General features: G+C 42.9%; 1 protein-coding gene across 1 annotated transcript in view; it reads left to right on the top strand.

Annotated features, from left to right (window-relative positions):
• SLX4IP (SLX4 interacting protein) overlaps positions 1 to 17,647 on the top strand; it is a 176,184-nt gene extending 158,537 nt beyond the window's left edge. Inside the window, 3 exon segments of the mRNA XM_047746110.1 lie at positions 13,697 to 13,797; positions 14,957 to 15,536; positions 15,538 to 17,647. Coding sequence (XP_047602066.1) covers positions 13,697 to 13,797; positions 14,957 to 15,536; positions 15,538 to 15,678 — 822 coding nt within the window. The 3' untranslated portion in view covers positions 15,679 to 17,647.
• The last annotated feature ends 4,737 nt before the right edge of the window (positions 17,648 to 22,384 follow it).

The following is a 22,384-nucleotide window of genomic DNA, read 5'->3' as shown; positions in this document are numbered from 1 at the left end:
TTGTAGTGTGCCTTCAAGGAGCTTGTAGTCTGCCAAATCATGGGTACTGAAGGTTACCCTGGTGACCTCAAAAAAAAAAATGTAATTCAAATAGAGCTTCCCTTTTTCTTAAAGATGTATCCATTCTGCATCTTAATGGTGCACTTGGATCCTCTGCTATTCAGAAGAAAGCCCCAAATTCTAAATTACTTTCTAACTTTTAAACTGCAGCTGTAAAAGTCTCTGATTCCTTCGGAAATTAAAAATGGCATATAATACCCCAGGGCTGCCTCAAAGTGGGTATATAATGAAGATGTTTGAGTTCTCTGCCTCATGCTCCATTGAGATTGGGACCAAGTTGTGACAGTAGCCATCAAGGTTCTGCAGATGTACCCCAGTCACCAGGCCCTATGTGCTAGGCTGTTGCTATAGCATCAGCTTGGAGGATGGTCACTGGCATGATCCCGTCTCCGGTGGGAGACGCTGTTTAAGCACTAAACTGAACACGTGAGTCAAACTACTGTGTAATGGCAAAGAATTCTGCTAGTTTATGAGTATAAAATTGACAAGAGAACGAGTCTGAAGAAGCAATAAACTATGCTAGCCGGGGTTATTTTTAGCTTGGCTGTCATAATTGAACCTCTGTGGGCCTTAGCCCTCATCTCAGTCAAGGGGAAGGGTATCAAATGATCTCAGAAATCCTTTCTCACACTGAATTTCTGTCTAAGGAAACAGATGAAAATGTAGCAAAATAACCGTAAAATAATTTCACACAAAAGAGAACCTCACTTGTAGATTTAAAAGTTGTGTTAAAAGAAAAAAAAGTGGGGGTAGAGCTACATTTTATTTTAGGAAAGATAAAAAGAATATATAAAGAAACATTTCAGACCATCCATTTTTAGAAGAAATAAACTACTTAACAGTTTGTGCATTAACTTTGCACCCTTATTGACAGGACTAGTTTTATGAGGGAACGTCTGCCTAACTATAAATCAGATCATTCAAGAAAAGAACTTTTTTTTATCAAAAAATTAAGTAAGTAATAGATTTTTTCCTAGGTTTTTCATGAAGTGTCATAAGCTTTTTAAGAATCCATTCTTCTCATCTTATTGTATTTCCTAAACAATGCTAATGGTAGATTACTTGGAAGCCATTAAGCAAAGATTCCTGTAGCGCTAGGAAAAGTTCCTTGAGGGGGATGAGGTTGTTCCCATATTTCACATTTCCCACAGTGTTCTGAACTTAGTTTTTTACTTAATAACTGCTTACCAAAATTGTCCATGTTCGTTGTATAAAAACTCTAGAATCCAAATATAAACAAAGTAAGTAAAAATTATCCACAACTCCCAACCTAAAGACAGCCTCTGTTAATGACCTAGTCTGTCCCCCTCCATACTTGATACTTGATAGCTGAGGTCACTGTGTACTTATTTTAGCCAGGACCCATTCATTTGTGAATTGTGTGTTTGTGTCCATTTTTCTGTTGGTATTTTTGTATTTCACAAACTCCTGTTTAAAAACTTCTTGCATAGTAACGAAAGTTAACTTTTAGTGAATTTATCATTTACCTTTCAGTTACATGACATTGCTGTGTGATAGATATGTATGTCCTCAATTTTATGGTTTCCGTAATGATTTCTGCCTTTGATTATTTTGGTGTTTTGGTTTTCAGAGTTAGACAAATATTTCTTTATATTTTCTTGTGTTTTTGTGGAATTTGTTTTAGTTTGTAATGTGATGTAGTTTTTATTCTGTATGTTGATCAGTGTTGTGATAATTGTAGTTTTGGGTTTAAGGGATAAACGTGCTCAGTCTGCCTGTACTAATGAGGCTTCACTTTTGGTGTGCACACAAGCAGGAGGCTTCTCTGGGGACCAGACTCTCCTCTCGACCATGTAGCAGCAGGACAACTCCAATGCCCACCATCTTGCCTTCTGCATCCCTAGGCTGACTGTCCTCTCCTCTTCCAGTCACCTGTGGCTAGTGCTCAGGGTCAGAACATGGTCACCAGATCGTTGAGGAACAGATTAGGGCCATGCCCTCAGCAGAGCCTACAGATGGGCTGTTTGGGTTCAGTCAGAAACTATAGCAGCCATCACACACCTGCCCTTATAATATGGACTGGCAGGTGCAATGTCGTAATGGCTGGTGGTGGGGACAAGATATTCTAGGTCGGGTTGGTCTGTCTAGAATAGTTTTTCTAAACTGTGATGAAGAAGATAAATTTTTCTTAGGTGAGAAAAATTGTTTTTTTATTTTATTTTATTTATTTATTTGACAGACAGAGATCACAAGTAGGCAGAGATGCAGGCAGAGAGAGAGGAGGAAGCAGGCTCCCCGCGGAGCAGAGAGCCCGATGTGGGACTTGATTCCAGGACCCTGAGATCATGACCTGAGCCAAAGGCAGAGGCTTTAACCCACTGAGCCACCCAGGCGCCCGAGAAAAATTGTTTTTTTTTTTTATTTTTTATTGTATTTCTTATTATTTTTCATTATGTCCAGTTAGCCAACAGATAGTACATCATGAGTTCTTGTTGTTGTGTTCAGAGATTCACCAGTTGTGTTTAACACCCAGTGCTCATCCCAACATGTGCCCTCCTTAATACACATCATTTTTTAAAATATTAACTGTCCTTGCAGTGCCTGGGTGGGCCAGTTGGTTGAGTGTCCAACTTGTGATTTCAGCTCGGGTTGTGATCTCGGGGTCATGGGATTGACCCACGTTGTGCTCAGCACTCCGCACAGAGTCTGCTGAGATTTTTTTCCCCCTCCCACTCCTTCCCTCTGAGCTCCTCCTGCTGCTGGCACGTACGTGTGCTCTCTCTTTCTAAAGTAAATAAATTAATTAAGAAAAAGATTATCCTTTGATTATATGTTACAGTAACCTGAGGTTTCATTCTCCTTTCCTAATAATAAAATTCTCTCCAATGATTAGCCAGCAGTGTTTGTGAATGGTTCGTGCTCCCCTGTCTCTAGCACCCGTAAGGAACCTGCCCTTTTGGGCACCTGGGTGGCTCAGTCAGTTGAACATCTGCCTTCAGTTCAGGTCATGATCCCGGAGTCCGGGGATTGAGTCCCATATCCTGCTCCTTGCTCAGCAGGGAGCCTGCTTCTCCCTCTCCCCACCCTCCCACATGTGCTCTCTCTTGCTCTTTCTTTCTCTCTCAAATAAATGAATAAAATCTTTAAGAAAAACAAAAAAAAAAAAAAAAGGAGCCTGCCCTTTGCTGAATGAGACTAGGATAGGCAGGATAAGCTGAAATAAGACATATCTAAGTTAGACTAGTTAGATAGAGTAAGCAAGAATAGGATGTCTCTGGGTCCTCTCATCCTTTGTGCTTATTCTTCATAGTGCAGACCTAGAATCTTCCTTTGATGACCAGTTAGATGATAGATTGAATTGGGAAAAACAGGACAGGGAATAGAAAAAGTGGAAAATAGATCAAACTTGAAATTAAAAGGTCTGGCTTTGACCACTGCCTCTCTCACTCCCTGAATGACCTTGGACAAGTCATCTGGCTTTTCGGAGTGTTGGTCCCCTGTCTTGTTAAGCAGAGGTAAAAGTGATGCCTATTATACAGACCTTGCCAAGTTTTACTAAGGATCAAGTGAGATAGTGAATATAAAAATGTCTTCTAGACTTAATAAGCACTTATCCAATATTAATTATCATTACTGTTTCCATTCTTCCCCGAAGAGGAGTTAATTTAAACATCATTAACAGCAGATTAGCAGATTGCTGTATATCTTACCCTGCCCGATGGAAATGGTAATGTCCATCTGCACATACTATTTTCCCAGGAAACTCAACACCCTCATTTTTTTGTCTCCACTTGTCAGCCCAGCTTCATTTTGCAGCTATAAAAAGAGAGGTACCAAAAAGGTAAGTGATAAACTCCCATTTAGCCAGCAAGTCAGTGGTGAAGAAGGGCTACAATAAGAGCATAAACTCGTGACCTTCAGTGGGAGCTCTGTTAATCAACATCCAGAGGAGGAGGAGGGCCAGAAACCACCAGCTAGAATGCCTTTCATTTCCAGCAGCTGCCAGTAGACTCATGATGAGATACGGCTTTGGAGGAAAGGCCCAGTTTCTTCTCTGAGCTACACAGGAATTGGGAGTCCACAGACTTCTCAGGCCCAAATCTGTAAAAGTTCTTACATTCTTTTGAACACCCACAGTGATAGCACAGAGTTTGACGTGCGAGAGGATTATGTTTAGAAACTTCATTCAGTAAGCGGATGATTTAGAATTCAGTACTCATTTTCCCAAGGAAACCATGTCATAAATGGGGTGAGATTCCCAGACTAGTTCACAGAAGCTGTTACTGTCATGAGATGGGAGTCTTGGAAAGGGGGTCTTGCTGTCTGTGTTCAAGAGAAATGGGAAGAGCTGTTCCTTCTGCGTCCCTGGGCAGAGAGCCAGCTCTGAGCACTCAGAATTTTGAAACAAGACAGTCATCTGTGATGTCTTCTCTCTGGCTCTTCTGTCTTATTCCCACTGGTGTCGCGGGGTACCATGGGCCCTCTTCTGGCTGGCACTGCCTCTTGTGTGTCTGGATATACATTTACCCACCTGGCTCTTCTCCCATCCTGTCCAGGCCCACACACTGAGCCATGGGACATGTGAGGGGAAAAAAGTCATCAACCTGAATGAAGGGCTAGCAACCTTCCTAGCAGGTGTTGGCATTTTTCAACCACAGATCTCTGTGGGAGGAATTATTTTAGAATGGGGTATCCCGCCTGAGGAAGTTCCCATTAAGTTTCTCTCTTTTTTCACAGATATTTCCCTTCTGCTTTTAAACTGGGCACTATTAACCTGTAATTCATAAATTCCCTAAAATTTAAAATAAAAAGAAATTTTTAGCTTCTTTAAAAAATATTTTACTAACCAAAGTTAAATAGCTTTCATTCAGTCCTCAGAGTGGTCAACAAACTCCCCATCATTAAGAAGCACAGGTCCCAAACCTACAAATACTTTAAAGCATCCAAGTTTCATCATGCTTGTATGGTGCCAGCGGGTCAACAGTGGGGCCTAGGGGTGCGTGGGATTTATTTTTGGGTTCTCAAGGGTTAGGTGAATGTAAATTGGAAAATCCCTGTGAAATGTGTACTTCCTGCAAAATAACTTCCTTGATTTTTTTTTTACTGATTTCATTTTCAGGTTAACATTCTTTGCAACAATTTATTGGTACTTCCCTAGATATACACAAGGCAGGTTCATGGTCATCAGTTCAGAATAAAAGAAAACTTTAAAATTTTTATTAAAAACAAAAACAAGAAAAAACCTACAGTGTTTGCTACTGACCCAGGCAGTGGCATCAGCAAGGCTGTGCTCCACTTTCCCTTAGAGATCGGTCCTTTCACAGAAAGGCAGAGAAAAGGAGGCTTTGGAAGAGGGACTTGGCCCAGAGAAACACAGTGAAGCAAAAGGTTTATCCTTCACTGTGGGAATTGGACAGATGACTTGGCCTCATAGGGCATCAGTTTCCTCATCTCTGAAATGGGGAAGGTCATGTCCTCCTCTTGGGTGTCCCATGAGGACTCGCTTGGTGCTAGTCCCTACGTTAACTGCTTTGTCTGTGGTATCTCAGTACAGATGTCTTCCATCCTTATCATCTTAGGAGAAGATGATTTCAGTTTATGGTGGAATTCATGAGATACCCTTTGCCCTTTCATTTGACCTCTTTTTGCTTCAGTTCCTTTGTGTCTATATATAGATATAGATACAGATATAGGTATATCTATCTATCTATCTGTAGTTTCTATACATTCTTTTAATTGTTCATTAGTACTCCATCCCACCTGTTTTACCCTTTTTATTTCCATGACTTATTCATTACCAATAATTTAAGAAAATATTAAAAGTGAAATTTGGGAAAGGGACACCTCTTCCTCATTTTAAGACATGTGGCTTGTGTATGGTCACAGTGCATCATGGTCTAAGATTGTGGTCATTGTCGGAATTTGTGCTGTGCTGGGCCTGCTTTTCTATAAGTGACTCAACCTTCCCTAGCATGTCATAAAAATCAATGGGCATCACACTAAAGTTCAAGAATAACCTTTCTGCCTTATCACAGAGTTATGAAGAATCGAAAGTGGTCTAGGCTTATACTTTAATACTATTATTTGCTGCCCAAATAAGTTGATAATATATTACTTTTACTCCACTTTTATTGTTTGCAAAAAAACTTGTATTGTTGGCAGGGAGCTGTCACATACAATGACTTATTCAATGCAACAAACCTGAGAAGAGATTGTATCAGTCTTGAACCTTTTAGTTTTCAAGGGACAGGAAGGCCAACTCAAAATGGCTTAGCAAAAAAGGAAGGTTTTTGGCTCATGTGCCTGTAAAGTCCAGACTTCAGGTATGGCTTGTTGACCAGAAGCACAAAGAATATCATCATGACTATTTCTCACATCCTCTGGCTCTGCCTTCCACAGTGTTGGCTTCATTCTTCAGCCTGTAATGTGGTGGTTGGCTCTGGTAGCTCCAGCCCATGGGAACAGAGAGCAGGCCTCTTCCCAGGCCACCTGCAGCTCATGCATCTCTTCGAGACTCATAAATTCAGTACTCTGATTGGCCTGGATAGGGTCACGGGCCTACTTCTGGAGTCTGGTGTAGAGACAAGGCCTCCTGAAATGCATGGAAATTGGGTAGGGACTAGAGGCAAAATCTGAGTATTATTTCCAGGAAATGAATGAGTGTCCACCATTAGAGATATTCTTATTCCTCTTTTCTAGATGAGGAAACTGGTGTTCAGGGAAGATAAATAGCTTGTCTAGAGCTCACTGCAAGGAGGAGACTAGGTGGAGGCTAGACCCAAGGACTATGTGACTACAAGTCACATCTCTGACTATGATGGCAGCTGACCCACTGGGCACAGTGCAGCAAGCACTTAACAGAGGCCTTCTCCGCTCAGTTCTGCCCCTAGCTAAAAGCACACTTAATCTCTTGGGTCTCATTGTTCAAATAGGGACAATACCTGCCTGCTAAGTAACTCAGTAAGGCTCCAATGAGATGTGGGGAAAAGGACTTTAGTGGTGTAAGTTCTCTACAAATGCAAGGCAGGTTTGCGTTTTCAAAGACCCTGTATGGTTTCTGTAGGCACCAAGTTTTCTTTTCACAGTCATGTCAAGAAAATGTGTTTAGCACTTTCCAGTTTCTAAAGTGTGCTTCATACAGCTTGCTGCATTTAAATTTCCCAAACAGTCCTGAAGGACAGATGAGAAACCCACCAATCAGAGAGTTGAGAGATGGGCTCCGGCACAAGCAACCCATGACTACCAGACCTTGGCTTCCATCTCCTACTTCACTGTGTTCCCCTTCCCCTCCCAGGAGTGTTAACCTGATTTGCTCAAACTCGGGAGATATGTGATCACAAAGAATTCAGACATGGTAACATTTTGAATGTGACATCAAACTACGTGTCCTAATATTTTACTATGAGTTACCTCCATTCAAAATACTCTGGTTGGGTCATGAATTATTTTCATTTAGGACTGACTGAAACAATCAGAGGAGACTCACATACGTGACCATAAGAAATTTAGATCTCTAAAGAAATAGACATTACTGCATAAGTACTACTGTGAGAAAAACCTTAATGGCATTGAAAAGCCTTTTTTCCTGCCTTCTCCCATTATTGCCTCCCTATCAGGCAGGATATTCTGCAGTTCTGGAAATAAGAGTGTGGTGGGATATAGCTCCTGTCATCCCTTCTAAATGTAGCTCTGAGGGGTGCTGGGAGCACCCCACTGGTGGCTGCACTGCGATGGTGGGGTGCACCCACGGGCTCCTCGAGCGACCTGCAGTCTGGTCTCATGGCCCCAGAACCTTCCCTGGCAGTTCCAACCTAGGTTACTACTCATGTCTCAGGGCCTACGGCCTACTGCTTGAAAGCTGAAGCAAGATTCTCCCGACAGAAGCCCCATTCGTCAGCTGAATAATGGCACTGAAGGCCATGCTGTCTGTCCATGTCAAGTGAGGGCCCTGGAGTATGGGAATAACACCTTCAAAAGTGACTGACCCTACACTGGCCCCACATGACCACGTTGGGCCATGGAGCATTGGAAATGTGGCAAGTCAGGAGTGATGTCCTGTTCATGTCAGATACATACCAGATTCTGGACACTTGGTATAAAAATATAAAATATCTCAACATTTTTATATTACATGTTGTAATGGTAACATTTTATATATTGGGCTAAAAAATATAATTGAAATCTGATTTTGCCAATTTTCTTTTACTTTTTTCATGGTCTATGGAAAATTTAAAGTTACATGTACAGCACATATTATATTCCTGCTGGAGATCACTGGTTTCTACTCTGTCTCCACTTCACTCTTGAACCCATCCATCCCAAACAGGCTTTGGGTCCCACTCCACCAAAAAAGAGCCTTTGTCAAGTCACCTTCCATTGGTCAGTTCTCACTCCTAATTGCTCAGCACATTTGACGTGATTGTCACTTTCAGTGAAAGACTTTGTTCCCTCATGACCTCCTTTCCTGAATCCTCCTCATCTTCTTGACTTCTTTCTTTCTTGTCCAAACTCACCCCTTAGTGGGGTCATCCTGACTGATGACTTTATATACCATCTGCATGGACTTCCCAGCTTTCTGTCCATAGCCCAGACCTCTCTCTTCCTAAAACCTGTGTCTTAACTTCTACTCAGCATCTCTGTTTGGATACCCAGGAGGACTCTTCAAGTTTACATATCTAAGGTTGATTTCTTGGTCCCACTTCCCCAAGCCTGTCCCTCCCCCAGTACTTCCTGTGTTGGTAAAGGCTAACTTCCTTCACCCACTTTTTTAAACCACAAATCTTGGAGTCATCCTTGAATTTTCTGATGACCAACTATATCCAGTCCATTGACACATTCTATTGGGCCTACCTTCAAATTATATTTGCATTCTAACCATTTCTTACCATCACCAGCTCCTAGAAGACTCCTCGTCTCTGAGTGGACTATTGCAGTAGTCTTATTACTGGTCTCCCTGTGTCCATTTGTCCCCCTACTGCACCCAGGGTGACCCTTTTAAAATGCCAAGTCCCTTTTCCCCTTAGAACCTTCCAAAGGCACATCATCGTCCTTAGAATAAAATATGCCATCCTTATAAAACCCATATGTGATTTGCCTCCACCAATACACATACCACCAATACACACACACACACACCTGCTACCTCCCCTCCAACCCCTCCCCCTGATTTGCTGTCCTATTTCTTCAACCCCCAGGCACATGCTATCTTCAGAGCCTTGGCATTCACATTTCTCCCTGCCTGAAATGCACTAGGTTCACATGGCTCACCCTCCACTCAGATCTCTCGGTAAAGCTCATCTTCATACCTACTACAGCACCCCCCACCACCACCAGATCTGAAACAGACACTTTGGACATTTATATCTCCTCATAACATCACAACCTTCTGACACATCATATGTTTGTTTCTTGTCTTCCCCATGGGATGGAGACTCCGTGAGAGCAGAGATGTTTTCTGTGAGTCCACATGCTTTTCTACAAGGGCCTAAAAACAGTGTTCAGCACAGAGTTCAGTGTTGCCTGATGGGATGATTCTGCCGGACTCTGCTCAGTTAGTTATCAAGTCCACCCGTGCCCTGTTTGAGTGGGCAGAAGTTCATTAACTCTGCTGGGTATCAGAATCATTGGGGAGATTGCCTAAAAATGCATATGCTTTGCCTCTCCCACTGGAGATCCAAATGCAGTAGATTCTGGGGTAGAATCTTAAACATTTTTGAATACGCTCCCTGGGTAATTTTGATGCCTGAGGTAACTGGACCACACTTGGCCAAACACTGCCTCAGTGGACCAGTTTACATTTATCTGTTGCTCTGTTCTGTCGAGTATCATTTCATGTATATTAGCAGTGCTTGAATCACCTGGGAACCTAAATATAGATCTTGTATCCCCACCCTAGATTTGGTGAATCAACTTCCAGGGATGGGTCTTGGGAATCTGTATTTTTTGAAAAGCTCCTTTAGTGACAGTGTTCCCAATAGCCTTTGGGAGTCTCAGCTGTATTTTATAGGCTCCTTGAGGAGGATACAAACTCAAGAGCAGGTGTTCCTTACATCTTTTTAGGCCAACTTCTCTTCTCATCCTTCACTAACCCAACAGTGTTCTACTCAGAAGTGGTATTCAGTAGGTCACTATGCCATGAACACCTTGATTTATCCACGGTTTCGATTTGCCTTTGTAACTTAAACATCAGCCAATCTGTCTAACTACATTTCAGTCCAGCCCTTTCTCTGATTAGAGGCAGGAAGCATGTCTTAGCTGCCTCGCTAATTCCAGTGGGGATTCTCTTTGCAGTGTTTTCTGGCAATAAATTTAAAATGTGTTTCCTAGGTCAGGCCAGGCACATCACCCATCTTCATACTTAAACGCTCACCTATTCAACCTTCCTTTTGGACCTGTACTAGGGCACACAACCTTAGCCTCAGGGCGCATCCACAAGACTCCACAGCGTCCCTGAGGATGGCATCAAGACCTGACCCCTTGCCCTGGGAGCTTATCTGGGCTGCTCAGTCTGCCAAGGGAAGTGTTCCCCTGGATTAGATTCCCTTTGGGGCCTGTGGCCTTGCCCTACTTTTTTTTTGGTTATGTCCTGTAACTATATATAGACAGTCTTTACAGCTGGTCAGTTTATTTTATTTTTTAAAGATTTTATTTATTTGCCAGAGAGAGATAGAGAGAGTGCACACAAGCAGGCAGAGAGGCAGGCAGAGGCAGGGAGAGAAGCAGGTTCCCTGCCAAGCAAGGAGCCCGATGTGGGACTCTATCCCAGGACGCCGGGATCATGATCCGAGCCAAAGGCAGCGGCCCAACCCACTGAGCCACCCAGGCGTCCCACAGCTGGACAGTTTAAAACTAAAATCAAAGCATTGCCAAGAATCAAAAAGTAAATGGATGGGGAGTAGACGGGGGCAGGTGATGATACTTGCAGAATTTTATTCCTTTTCTAGTCTCAGAGCTAGTCTCTAGGTTGAGAAGAATCACCCATGAAGGCCCAAAGCCCTTGGTTAACCTATTTTCTCTTCTCGTCTCTTCTCTAATTTTTTTCTTTTTTAGTGGTATTTTGAGATTTAAAAAAAAAAAAATTATTTTAGAGAATGAGCAGGGGAGGGGCAGAGACAGACGGAGAGAAAGAATCCCATGCGGCCTCCCCGCTGAGCACGGAGTCCAATGTGGGGCTCAGTCCTGGGACCCTGAGATCATGACCTGAGCCAAAATCAAGAGTCAGACACTTAACCGACTGAGCCACCCAGGCTCCCCTTGGTTAACCTGTTTCTTTAGTAACCGAGTCCCCGCACTCTGGACTTTGGGTGGCCAACTGGTAACCTTTTTTAATATATTGAGTTTGTATGTATTCTTTGCAGAAGATGTCCAGGTCATTATTCAAGGCGGAATCTAAAAAGGAATAGCGTCATTTAGGTAAATCCAAGAAGCACTTCAGAGCACACACTGTCTTGTACCTTGGAGTTTTGCCTCTGGATAAGCCACAGATTACATTTCGGTTCCAGATGTGAGAAACCATTAGTAATCAGGACAGCTCCCTTGGGAAATCCTGTTCCCAGTCCCTCTTCAAGAGAATCACTGCTTCCTCTGGAATATTTGTTTGGGGGGCTCCGGAGGCTGCCATTTAGTGACAAAGGGGAATGAATTGACCCTAGAAAAATAAGAATGAGAGATTTCTAATGAGATCTGACAGTTCAAGGACTGAAGAAAGAATCTAAGCTTTTTTAAAATTTTCCTGCCCACCCAGTCTTCATACAAATGTAAATATGCCTCCTTCAACAAATTGCCAAATGTGGTTTTAATTTGTAAGCAGGAGACCCTGCCTTGCCGGTTTCTTTTCTTTTTCTCTCTCTTTTTTAAATCGAAGTCACAGGTTTTGCACTTTTTGAACTGGACATATCCTCCTGTCACTCCATCACGTTTTCTGTTGTCCTTCTCCTTCCAAGGACATTTTCCCCCATTGTTTGTGATCAGAGGAATTTGGGATGAGAGTCAATTGTCATGTTTCTTAAAGCAGTTTTTGAAGTTCCCATAGGAAATGCACAGTGCTCTTTAAACTGAGTTTAAAAAATAAATAAATAAAGGCAGAGATTGGATCTAGTATGAGATTTGAAGAGTGTCACTATCGTGGCATCGTACTTTATGTGGTCTGCGTAGTATCCATTGTTGTTATTTATGACCCTGTCTGCCTTCCATTGTGGACTTCTTCAAGCCTTGGGGAATTTACATCATTCCTAATAGCAAAAGGCTTTCTGGTTCCCACAGAGTTGTTCAAAGCCTGACTCATGCTCCTTATGTTAATTGTTCAACTCTGAAAATACAGCACTTACAGGGTGTGGTCGTAAGGGGAAAATCTACTGTACTTATAGGGCATGTTTAGAAGTGTTTCACACATAAATCTCAGTCTCTCTCTCTCTTTCTCCTTCTCTCCCTCTCTCCCTTTCTTCCCCCTCTCGCCCCCTCTTTTCCCCCTCCCCCTCCATCTCTCTCTCTCTCCTTTAACTTTAAAACTGTAGCTCTATTTGGTCAAGGGGAGAAAGGGAGAAGCATCAAAATGCAGTATAATCCAATAAAACCTACAATATCCTGTTCACTAACTCTTAAAACTGACAGGTTATAACTGGATATGACTATGAGTGTCATTGATCCAGGTCTGAAACCATAGGCGAGATTAGTAGGAATTGAAAGCTTGTACTCAGTGGTATGGGGCAGTGATTGTACAAAGGTCAGAGCACTGGCCTTTGGAGCTCCCTGGCATCATACTGATGGCTGCTGTCTACCAGGCATTCTGGGATTGCCGTTGCTAAATTCCAATGTGAGTCTAAAGCAAGGGACCTACTGATAATTTCCCAGAATTGTTCCTTATGGCCTCAACATTTTACTGTGGAATTTGGTAGAGAAGGGCACTTACTCTCCCAGAAAATGAGAACAGATAACACCTTGTCTGCATTATCCACTTGCTTAACAAAAAGGAAGTGATTCCAAAACTATGAACTAGGTTAATGGTGGCAAAGATTGGGAGTTTTTGATGTTTTAGAAGTACTTCTGTATGACGCTTCCTTGGGAACATATAAGGATAGATAAACAGATAATCTCTGAATTAATGTAAAACTGTGGTGGTGCTGTTAAAGAAAAAACTCCCAGTTTTCTGGTAGCCAGGAACCACAAACTTCAGTTTTCAAAGTACCAGTATTCAAAGGTTTTAACTCAACTCCTGCAACCTTAAGTATTGCAAAGGCCACATTCTGTATTTTTTGTAAATAGAGAAAATGTGTGGAATTCTTAGGCTAATTAGGTGCCAGCGGGTCTTTCTGGAAGATCGGAGCTCACACACATGCTGCTGCCTGGCCCTGCGATGCCAGCTTCATCACACTCCGGCCCCCAGAGATAGCAGATACTGGCCAAGAGTTCCCAGATAGTTTGGCTCCAACATCCTTTCTCTTACAGACTTGGATGTCTGTGGTGCATATTAACATATGAACTGTGTTGGGTAGGAGTCCAGAAAAAGTGACCATTTACCCAAAAGTTCTAGATTTAAAAAAATTCAAATAGCCTGACACTAAGTGGTCTCATCTAGTCTTCATGAAAATCCGTTCACTGGGGCATTCAGAGTAGAACTGTTTTTTCTCATGTTCAGCTCATAGATTTCTGGTTGAACCTTTGTTATCTTTTGGAGTAGACGGAAGGAGCTCTCCATGGAGCGTCTGATTATTTTGCTGAGTGTGCGGAGAGTCAACTTCCTCCCAGTGCAAAGCGCAAGAGAAATGCTCTGAAAGAAATGTAGGTCTGACCAGTTTTCTTTTCCTTCTTTTTGATTCTGTGCGTGTGTCGGGGGTGGGGGGTATGGATATGTGACAAGAAGTCTGGAATTCAGCAGGAGTTTGTGGAAATTAATCACAAAACCCCCTCTGGCACCAAACTTAACCCTAAATCCCATGTTTGCCCTTCTGCCTTCCTGACTGTCTCTTGCAGTGGGGAGCAAGTCCTTGCCTCACAGGTGTGTTGCAAGGAGTAATTAATTACAAGTGCTTTGAAGATGAAAAGCACCTGTTTGCTGGTGTGTTTCTTACAACTTTCCAAGTGACTACAGACCCATCTAAAAAAATACATTCCTTTGCTGAAATGCAGGTTCCAATTCTAATATAATTATGATAATCCTCAAGCCTCTGATTAGGAACAATAAGAACATGAGTGTGTGTGTGTGTGCGCGCTTGTATGTGCGTGCGTGCACGTGTGTGTGTGTTTCTAGACTAAAGCTTAGCCAAAGTAAATATTTCAGCTTCAGTGTTAGGAGTTTGGTGGTTTAAGAAATTTCTTTGCTATCCACAAGCCTGCAAATCTGTGTTGAAGTTAGTATCTGCAGCCTCTCGATTGTCCCCATGCAGCTCTTGCCCTGCCCTTCAAAGGGAATTTTACAATCAGAGTGACGTTTGCATTGCCTTTTGTGTGTGCTCTAGAAAACGTGTGTGTATGTGTCTACAAGCACGTCCTTGTGCACGTGCGTATGCACACACACAGCCTGTGCTTTAGATGTATCTGATCATTTATTTCTGGGGGGAAAAATATATAAAATTTAGGCAATATTGACCCTTCACATCTGAAACGAACACCTGCCTGCCTTAGTTAAATGAGATCCATCATAACTGCAATATAACTACATTGAAAACCCAGTGATCAAGAAACAAAGCCTGTCCTTATGTATCCTAATAACTAATCCTTGTGTGTTGGAAAATGCGATGGCTGTTGCTTGATCCAGTCTGAATATAAACATAACACTTAGGGATTGTTCTAGATTTGCCAGGGAGGTAAGGGAGAAGGAACGGTAGCACGTGCCTCCTTTTCTAGGTCTGGGAAATATGATATGCGGTATAGAAATTGGAGGACAGCATGCCTTTACAGCTTTACAAAACAAAACCAAAAAAATCTTTCTTTGTTTTAGTGTGAAAAGAACTGAAACGAACAGCAATGTTGTGAGCAAATCATGGAGCAGAAGGGACATTGTGGGAACATCTAGTGACCCAGTGATTGCAGAGATAGCGAGGAGGAGGGGTGACAGTCGGGCTTCAGCCAGTCCCCTGTCAGAGTCCATGGGACAAGCAAAAGATTACATAAAGGCAGCCGAGAGCCACTGGGGGCTTCCTGTTCAAGAGCTGGAAAATGTTCATCAGACCCAGCCTGAAGACACTAGTGGCCAGTAAAAACCTCATCTTGGGGAGTGGTTAGAGACAGGCCTTCTAAGCAGGAGCCCTGTCTGTAGCTGTGAGTCAGCATCACCAGGTCCAAAACAAAGTCCACAAAGGGCCAGAGCGCAACAGAAATGCAGGAACCGCGGCTCTGCAGAAGACGTCGACCACCACAGGAGAGTTTCTCTTGGAAGCGATCAATTAGTCCCAAGAGAAATCATAGTAGAAAAAAGCAAAGCTGTCAGTGTTTTGCCAGCCCCAGAGCTGTCAAATCCGGGGTTACTTTTGAAACGAGGTTTGGCAAAAATGGCATCTAATGAAGAGTTGCATGTTTTGGGAAAATCTCTCCTCCGGACATCTTACAAAAAATCAGCCAAGGCAGGCACAGCAGACCGGCTCAACCACAAACACTGAAAGATTATCTGCAGTCCGGGGCAGCCCAACCAAGAAAAGAAAGAAGTATGAAAGAGGCCACTAACTTACTAACGGGGATTGCTGAGTTGTAGTTGGGTATGTAATGGCTGAAGGTGCGGAAAGAGAGGGGTGTGTGCAGCTGTCCCGACGTTGAAGGAATTAGAATGATTATTTTGCATGGAAAATAGAGCTCCATGTGAGGATTCTTTTTTAACACATTCATCTCCGGGAGGCTATGTGCTTTTTCTAACAACACTGCCACTTTCTCATCATACTTCTATAACTATCTTCAGAGCCCTTCACCTCGTCAAAGATGACCCCCTTCTTGAAGGAACTGCACAAAGAAACCAATCGTGCGCCTTCATGACTCATCACTGTGCAGACCATACAATGGGCCACATGAAGACAGTGCTATATTTGGGGGGACAGTTTCTCCTTCTGTTCCTCAGCCTGAGTCAGGCAGAAGTGAAGGAACAGGCTAGTGGTCCTCAACATCTGGTTCTGGGCCCCGCATCACTGTCTGAAAATGTGTTAGAAATGCAGACCTTGGGCCCCACCCCAGACCTACTGAATGAGAAACTCCGGGCAATTCCAAAACATGCTCAACTTTGAGAACCACTGGACTAATTGAAAACTCCCTGGTGTTTGTTTCCTCCAGCCTGGTTCCCAGGGCCTCCAGCTCATCAGCCGAGGCCCGCATGTGGACAGGCACCCCCTCGTGTTCCGTGCAACTTGTAAAACACCTGAGTTTGGCGTCTGAGCTGCTCAGTTCCTGGTTTCTCTACGGCATGGTGGCCGCAGCACCACAAATCTGTTACTTACCCTAAGAAGTGCTAGAAGTTTATGGGTCATTTGGCCCAGCATTAGAGGGAGACAGTGGAGGGAGAGGCTTGCTCTCTCTTGTAGCCCAGGCATGCGTGTCCGTGTCCCTGTCCCAGCACTTGCCCCCAGCTCTAAGATTTCAGTTAGGTTCAGGAAGGATTAAAACCCAAGGGGAAATCAGTGGCCAGAGTTTCCACTTTCCCAGTTGGAAGGCGTCACAGGCAGTTTGAATTTCAAAACAGGAGCCTTCCATTTGCAGTATCACCCACGAATGTCTCCAGTGGGCCTGCTGAAATGTCACCGAGTGAATCATAGCAATGACTTATTTTGGATGGACACCTACTAAAGATTTTCTTAACCCAATTTCACCCTAAAATAGGAGAAAACCCATATTCAAAGGCCACCCATCAAATACATCTTTTTTTTCTCCTCAACATTGTGTGGTCCTTTGAAGTAGCACCTCCCTAGTAACAAGGAAAATTAAGTATATTCCCAGAGTGTTGGAGTTAGCAGAAAAATGACCCAGAAAACGTCCAATGAAATAAAAGAACATGGAAACAGACAGAGTGTAGGTGGTTCAGAATGCTTAAAACTAATTGTGGTTTTGTTTCTCCTAGCTCATTCTATGCTTGCCTGTGACTCCTTTCCCACTTGTTAGGGTAAGACTCCTTAAGAGGCAACCATGAAGTTCATGAAGTTCAGTGTTGGTCACTATGCCTAGCTGTGAACGTAGATGTTATTCCTTTGATGTTCCCCAGGCTGCCTGGACACCTGTCCCCTTCTCGTGGTCCCAGACCCACCACCCCAACCAGGAACATGGCCCTGCCCATCGGTGTCCTTTCCTCTTCCCACAGGTTTTTCTCTGCTCTTAGCTGATTCCAGTTAAAGCATTCTACAGGAAAAGAGGGAGCCCAACAGAGTACTAACCACAGTGAGTCAAGTTAGTTAGTTAGTTAGGGAGCAGATTGTATTCATCCAGTTGGGGTAGACAGCACAGAATGGAAATGCTCCACTGGGGGGCCCCTCTCTTAGAGCGGCAGCTGTTCTAGGTGTGCTCTTTCCCGAAGACAGGAGCAGAGTGTGTCGCTGAATCTTCTTCCAACAGAATTCTTGGAACAGTCTAAATAGAGAGGGCCCACATAACAACCCAGGTGACCGGCCAAGAAACAATAAGCTCCCAGAACGGAGTCTTGATTAAAAAGGGCAGCCATTCCAGAACAAGAGCTGCTGCTAACCCAGAACTGGGAGATGCTTGCAATGGAGGCGCCAGAGAAAAGCTTTTAATTGAAAAGTTTTTATTTCATTTGTTAACCGGGGCCTGCACAGTGGGTACAGCCAATCTTTGTGATTTAATGATTTTCTCTCAAGAGCAGCCTTGGCTTTAGAGTTTGATATATTTGTGGAAATAACAATTGCTGTGACCTCAGAGGGAAAATAGCACCTGTGGTTGTAGACTGATAGGGTCTTCCTCACTGCCCGCATGTACATAGGATTGTCACAGGATTAACGGAGGGAACAGCTCTCCCCTTCCGCACTGGGGCATGTGTCTGAGGAATTTTGCCTTTAAGCATTTTCTTCCACATGTCTGAAACACCCCCGGATCTCTTATTACTTGAGTGGTTGTGCGATTCTTTGGATATTTGAAAGTACAAAGAGGAAAATGGCTGCCAGGTTTTATTGTTGCTTATTAGCTGGGAAATGCAGAGTTCCCTATGACTGGGAGTGGTTTGTGTGTTGACACTCTTAATAATCTTATTAATTCCACATCCGAAAATCTGAGAGGCTGTCAATATTCTTAGTCAAAAAGAACAGGTTCTTCAACCACTTAACTTAATAACCCAAACTCAATTTATGCTCAAGTCCCTATAATTCTGATGCTTGGGATCCACTTCTGTTACTGTTACAACTTTGAACTCCCTAACTTTCTCAATGTCATGGCTTCTAAGTCACATCCATGTGCTTTCAGATGACTTTTTAATAGATTGATGTTGAGTTTTCTGTTTTTGTTGTTGTTTTTTAATGTCTCTAAACAAATGTCTGAGGACAGGCAGTGCAATTTTTCTTACACTTTTTTTTTTCTTTGCCACTGGAGGTTAACTGTTGTCCAGATATGCATGTAAATTCTTAAAGGTAAAGGAGCAGCCATTCGGGGATAGAGGAGTGAGTGCTATAGCTTTTTTATTTATGTCAAAGAAGTAAGAAAATGTATTTCATTTTATAAAAAGCAAGAATCATTAAAAACGTGCTAGTTTGATTTATGGAGAATATAGCTTCTTATCTCAAGATATGTCTCGGGGACAACAGTGGGATCACAGTTAATTGTTTGCTTCTGGTGTCGTGTTTGGATTTTAGTATGAATTGTTTTGCATCACATGGCCTTTGATTTTAGCAAGAGCTTGGTGAGGGCAAAGCACATAAGAGAAGGAAACCTCTGTGCCCAAGAGAATGGCCTGGGATCACAGTGCTGCCATTCCCGGTTTCCTTGAATTCCTTCTTGGCAGGCCCCACTGTCGTATTTCCACAGAATTTTAGTGAATGACCTTCCTTTTGAGGTAACAAATGCCTTTCCTAAGAGCCAAAAATCCTCTCTCCAGCATTCCATGACTTGAATATGGGAATCATTTTAGTTTCTTCTTTGCTCTTATGAGGAAATTTCCATGCTTATTTTGTTAAGACGATAGAGTTCATTCCTTGTTGTTGAAACACTAATGAATTAAAACTTGGTGGAGCAAGTAAAAAATCAAAATTAAGCTGATTTCTGCTAAGCAGTTTAAGATCTTCCTTAAGTAAATTAAGCATTGTAAAATGAAGTTTAATGCAGATAATTACTCAGGACAGAATATAGATCATTGGTATTGCAATTTAATGATATAATTAAATTCTCAGAAATCTGCAGAACTCCTTCTAATTTGGCTTCTATATTTATTTAAGAAGACAAGGAACAAATACCTGTCAGGGTGTGCACTTACCAGAGGGGACTTGAATGGATGAAATTATTACCTTTAATTGTGGCTGACTACTCAATACTGGACTTTAACCACATTCAAGTAAGTTTTATTATGCAGCATATTACCATGTATTACTTGATAATTGCTTTTAGAATTGCTTATCAAAAATCTTGATTTTTTTTAATTAAAGAAGAATCAGTAAAACCGTATTATGACCACAGAAACATCTGATCAGGTGACCATAGATGTGGATGTGAGAGAATCCCAGAATAAGTTTTATTAATCAAGGTAGGAAGCCAGACGCTGCAGCCATCAGCAGGAGAGTTCTTTCTCCCCATCGCCTTCATCCTGTCGTTTGTTTTGTTTGAACTACTTCAACTACAAAAGAGTTGAACATGTGTGAAGGTACATGGATCAAAGTAGTATTCAGAGGAAACAAACCTGCTTTATAAATAAAAAGGAAAATTGTTTTAAAACATTAAATTAGTGTGTATCACTTTCTCCAAAGCAAGGGTGTTCGCCCCAAGGAGTATATATCCAAAATGCCCTTTTCTGAACATGCGATTTAAAATTATATTCTTGGGGCGCCTGGGTGGCTCAGTGGGTTAAGCCGCTGCCTTCGGCTCAGGTCATGATCCCAGGTCCTGGGTTCGGGCCCCACATCGGGCTTTCCGCTCGGCGGGGAGCCTGCTTCCTCCTCTCTCTCTGCTTGCCTCTCTGCCTACTTGTGATTTCTCTCTGTCAAATAAATAAATAAAATCTTTAAAAAAAAAAATTATATTCTCTTAGAGATTTTTTTTCCTCCTTGAAACAGTTCTGAGGTTTTGAACACTATGTTAAAATAATCCCAAGGAGCTCTGCTTCTGAACATTTAGGTCTAGAAAACCCTGTGTGAGGTGTAAGATTCCGGGGTGGTCTTTACAATGCAGATATGTTCTCATTTCTTCCAGTTGTTAGCTAAGAGAGATCCCTCTTGTGAGAGGTTAAAGTATGCAACCTTGACTCCTTTCCAGAAAAATCTTGACATTTCCCAAGTGGATTCATTTCCATTTTCTGAGTGGATCTAGTCCTTGTTCGTCACTGAATAAAGTCCTGGGCCAACTCTTCGTCTACACTGCATTTTAGGACAGGATCCCAGGCCCCTCTGATTGCTTGTATATGTATCTCCCCTTGGACCTATCTGTACATGATTTTTCAGAGGCGTTTCAGTATGAGGTTGGGATCATACACTTGAAAAGCATAAAATGCTGAGAACCACTGCAGTGATGAAACAAAGTGCCTTTCTTAGTGGTTTGCTCCTGCTAGCGCGCTGGCTGGCCCAGCCCACGGGAAAGCTGGCCTGCCCTGGGCTGGGGATCCAGAGACTGGAGATGGTCTGGTGCTCCAGGCTACAAATCCCGGGTTCAGGCTACTGGCTTTACCACTAACTGGTTTGCATGTTTTGGGACAAGTCACTCAACTTCCTGGGCCTCAGTTTCTTCCTTTGTCAAATAAAATTCTCTCTTCTATTTTAAGTGCCACCCTGAAGGTGAACTTCCATGTGGTAATTTCTGTAATCATTTTAAGAAACATGTTCTTAGCACTTCCATGTGGTAATTTCTGTATCCATTTTAAAGAAACAGGTTCTTCGCACCATCCACACTTTGGGATTACTGGGTAGCTTCTAGTTAAATCAGAATCCTTGAAATTTGGCCTGGGTATCAGCAGTTTTAAAATAGGGGCACCTGGGTGGCTCCGTGAGTTAAGGCCTCTGCCTTCCGCTCAGGTCGTAATCTCGGGGTGCTGGAATCGAGTTCCGCGTCGGGCTCTCTGCTCAGTGGGGGAGCCTGCTTCCCTTCCTCTCTCTCTACCTGCTTGTCATCTCTGTCTGTCAAATAAATAAAACCTTTTAAAAAAAAAAAGTTTGGGGTGCCTGGGTGGCTCAGTGGCTTAAAGCCTCTGTCTTCAGCTCAGGTCATGATCCCAGTGTCCTGGGATCGAGCCCCACAATGGGCTCTCTGCTCAGTGGGGAGCCTGTTTCCCGCCCCCTCTCTGCCTGCCTCTCTGCCTGCTTGTGATCTCTGTCAAATAAATAAATAAAACCTTTGAAAAAAAAGTTCTTCAAATACTGATTCTGATGAGAAGCCATAGTTAAAAATAAAATGTAGAGTGTGTGTGTGTGTGTGTGTTTAAATTTTAGTGGGTGTTAAAAGAGGCAGGGTGTGCTCAGAGCTGAGTGTCCTTTATAGGAGGGGCGTGCAAGCAACTCAGGAGTGTGCCTGCTCTCAAATGAATGAGAAATGCTTTGGGGACAAGGTGTCAATAGGGGTACATTTTAATCACAAAAGAAATGTGTTCTGCCTTCTCCTTCAGGCCTTCTGTGTTAGTAACACTGCCTTAGGACCCAACAGGTCCCAGCACCTTCATCTTTGCCAACACTGAGAAATTGCTGCCCTCTGTACAGAAGACGAGTTTTTAAAGCACCTAAATAATTGTCCAGGGTTTGCCTTTGATCCACGATCATTAATATCACTAATAAGCTCTCGAAAAGTGCGTGTGAATCTCAAGTTCACATGTGGCAGGGCAGTGGAAGAATGAACGCTTTTAAAATAGTTTGGCTCCGAAAGCACATCTGAAATAACCCTGTGGGAAAATCAGGAGAATTTCTCATCCTCCCAAGGATTACCTAGGATGAGATGCTGACCTTGTATTTTAAGTTCAGTTACATTTCTTAAAACCTCATTCATTACGCAGCCTGATTTATTTTAGTGGGCGAAGTAGGCTGTGGGAGGGGACTCCGGTGACGTATAGTGTTCTTGTGGGCCTTTTGTTTTCTCCACAGTCCCCAAAAGATCATCTGTATTTCTTTAAAACACACATGCAGGCCAGCTTCCTCACGAGATTTACTACGGCTTTTCTCTCAGAAATTAGAGCTGAAGATTCTCTGGTCTTCAGGCTTCTAAGGCGATCAAGCCCCAGAAGGCTGAGTGTGCGCGGGGTGAGCCGAGCGCTGACCTTTGC

This window comes from Lutra lutra, chromosome 9 (genome assembly GCF_902655055.1).
Source record: "Lutra lutra chromosome 9, mLutLut1.2, whole genome shotgun sequence".
Lineage (NCBI taxonomy): Eukaryota > Metazoa > Chordata > Mammalia > Carnivora > Mustelidae > Lutra > Lutra lutra.
The sequence above is the reverse complement of the archived record's forward strand: the minus strand, read 5'-3'. Positions and strand labels throughout refer to the sequence as shown.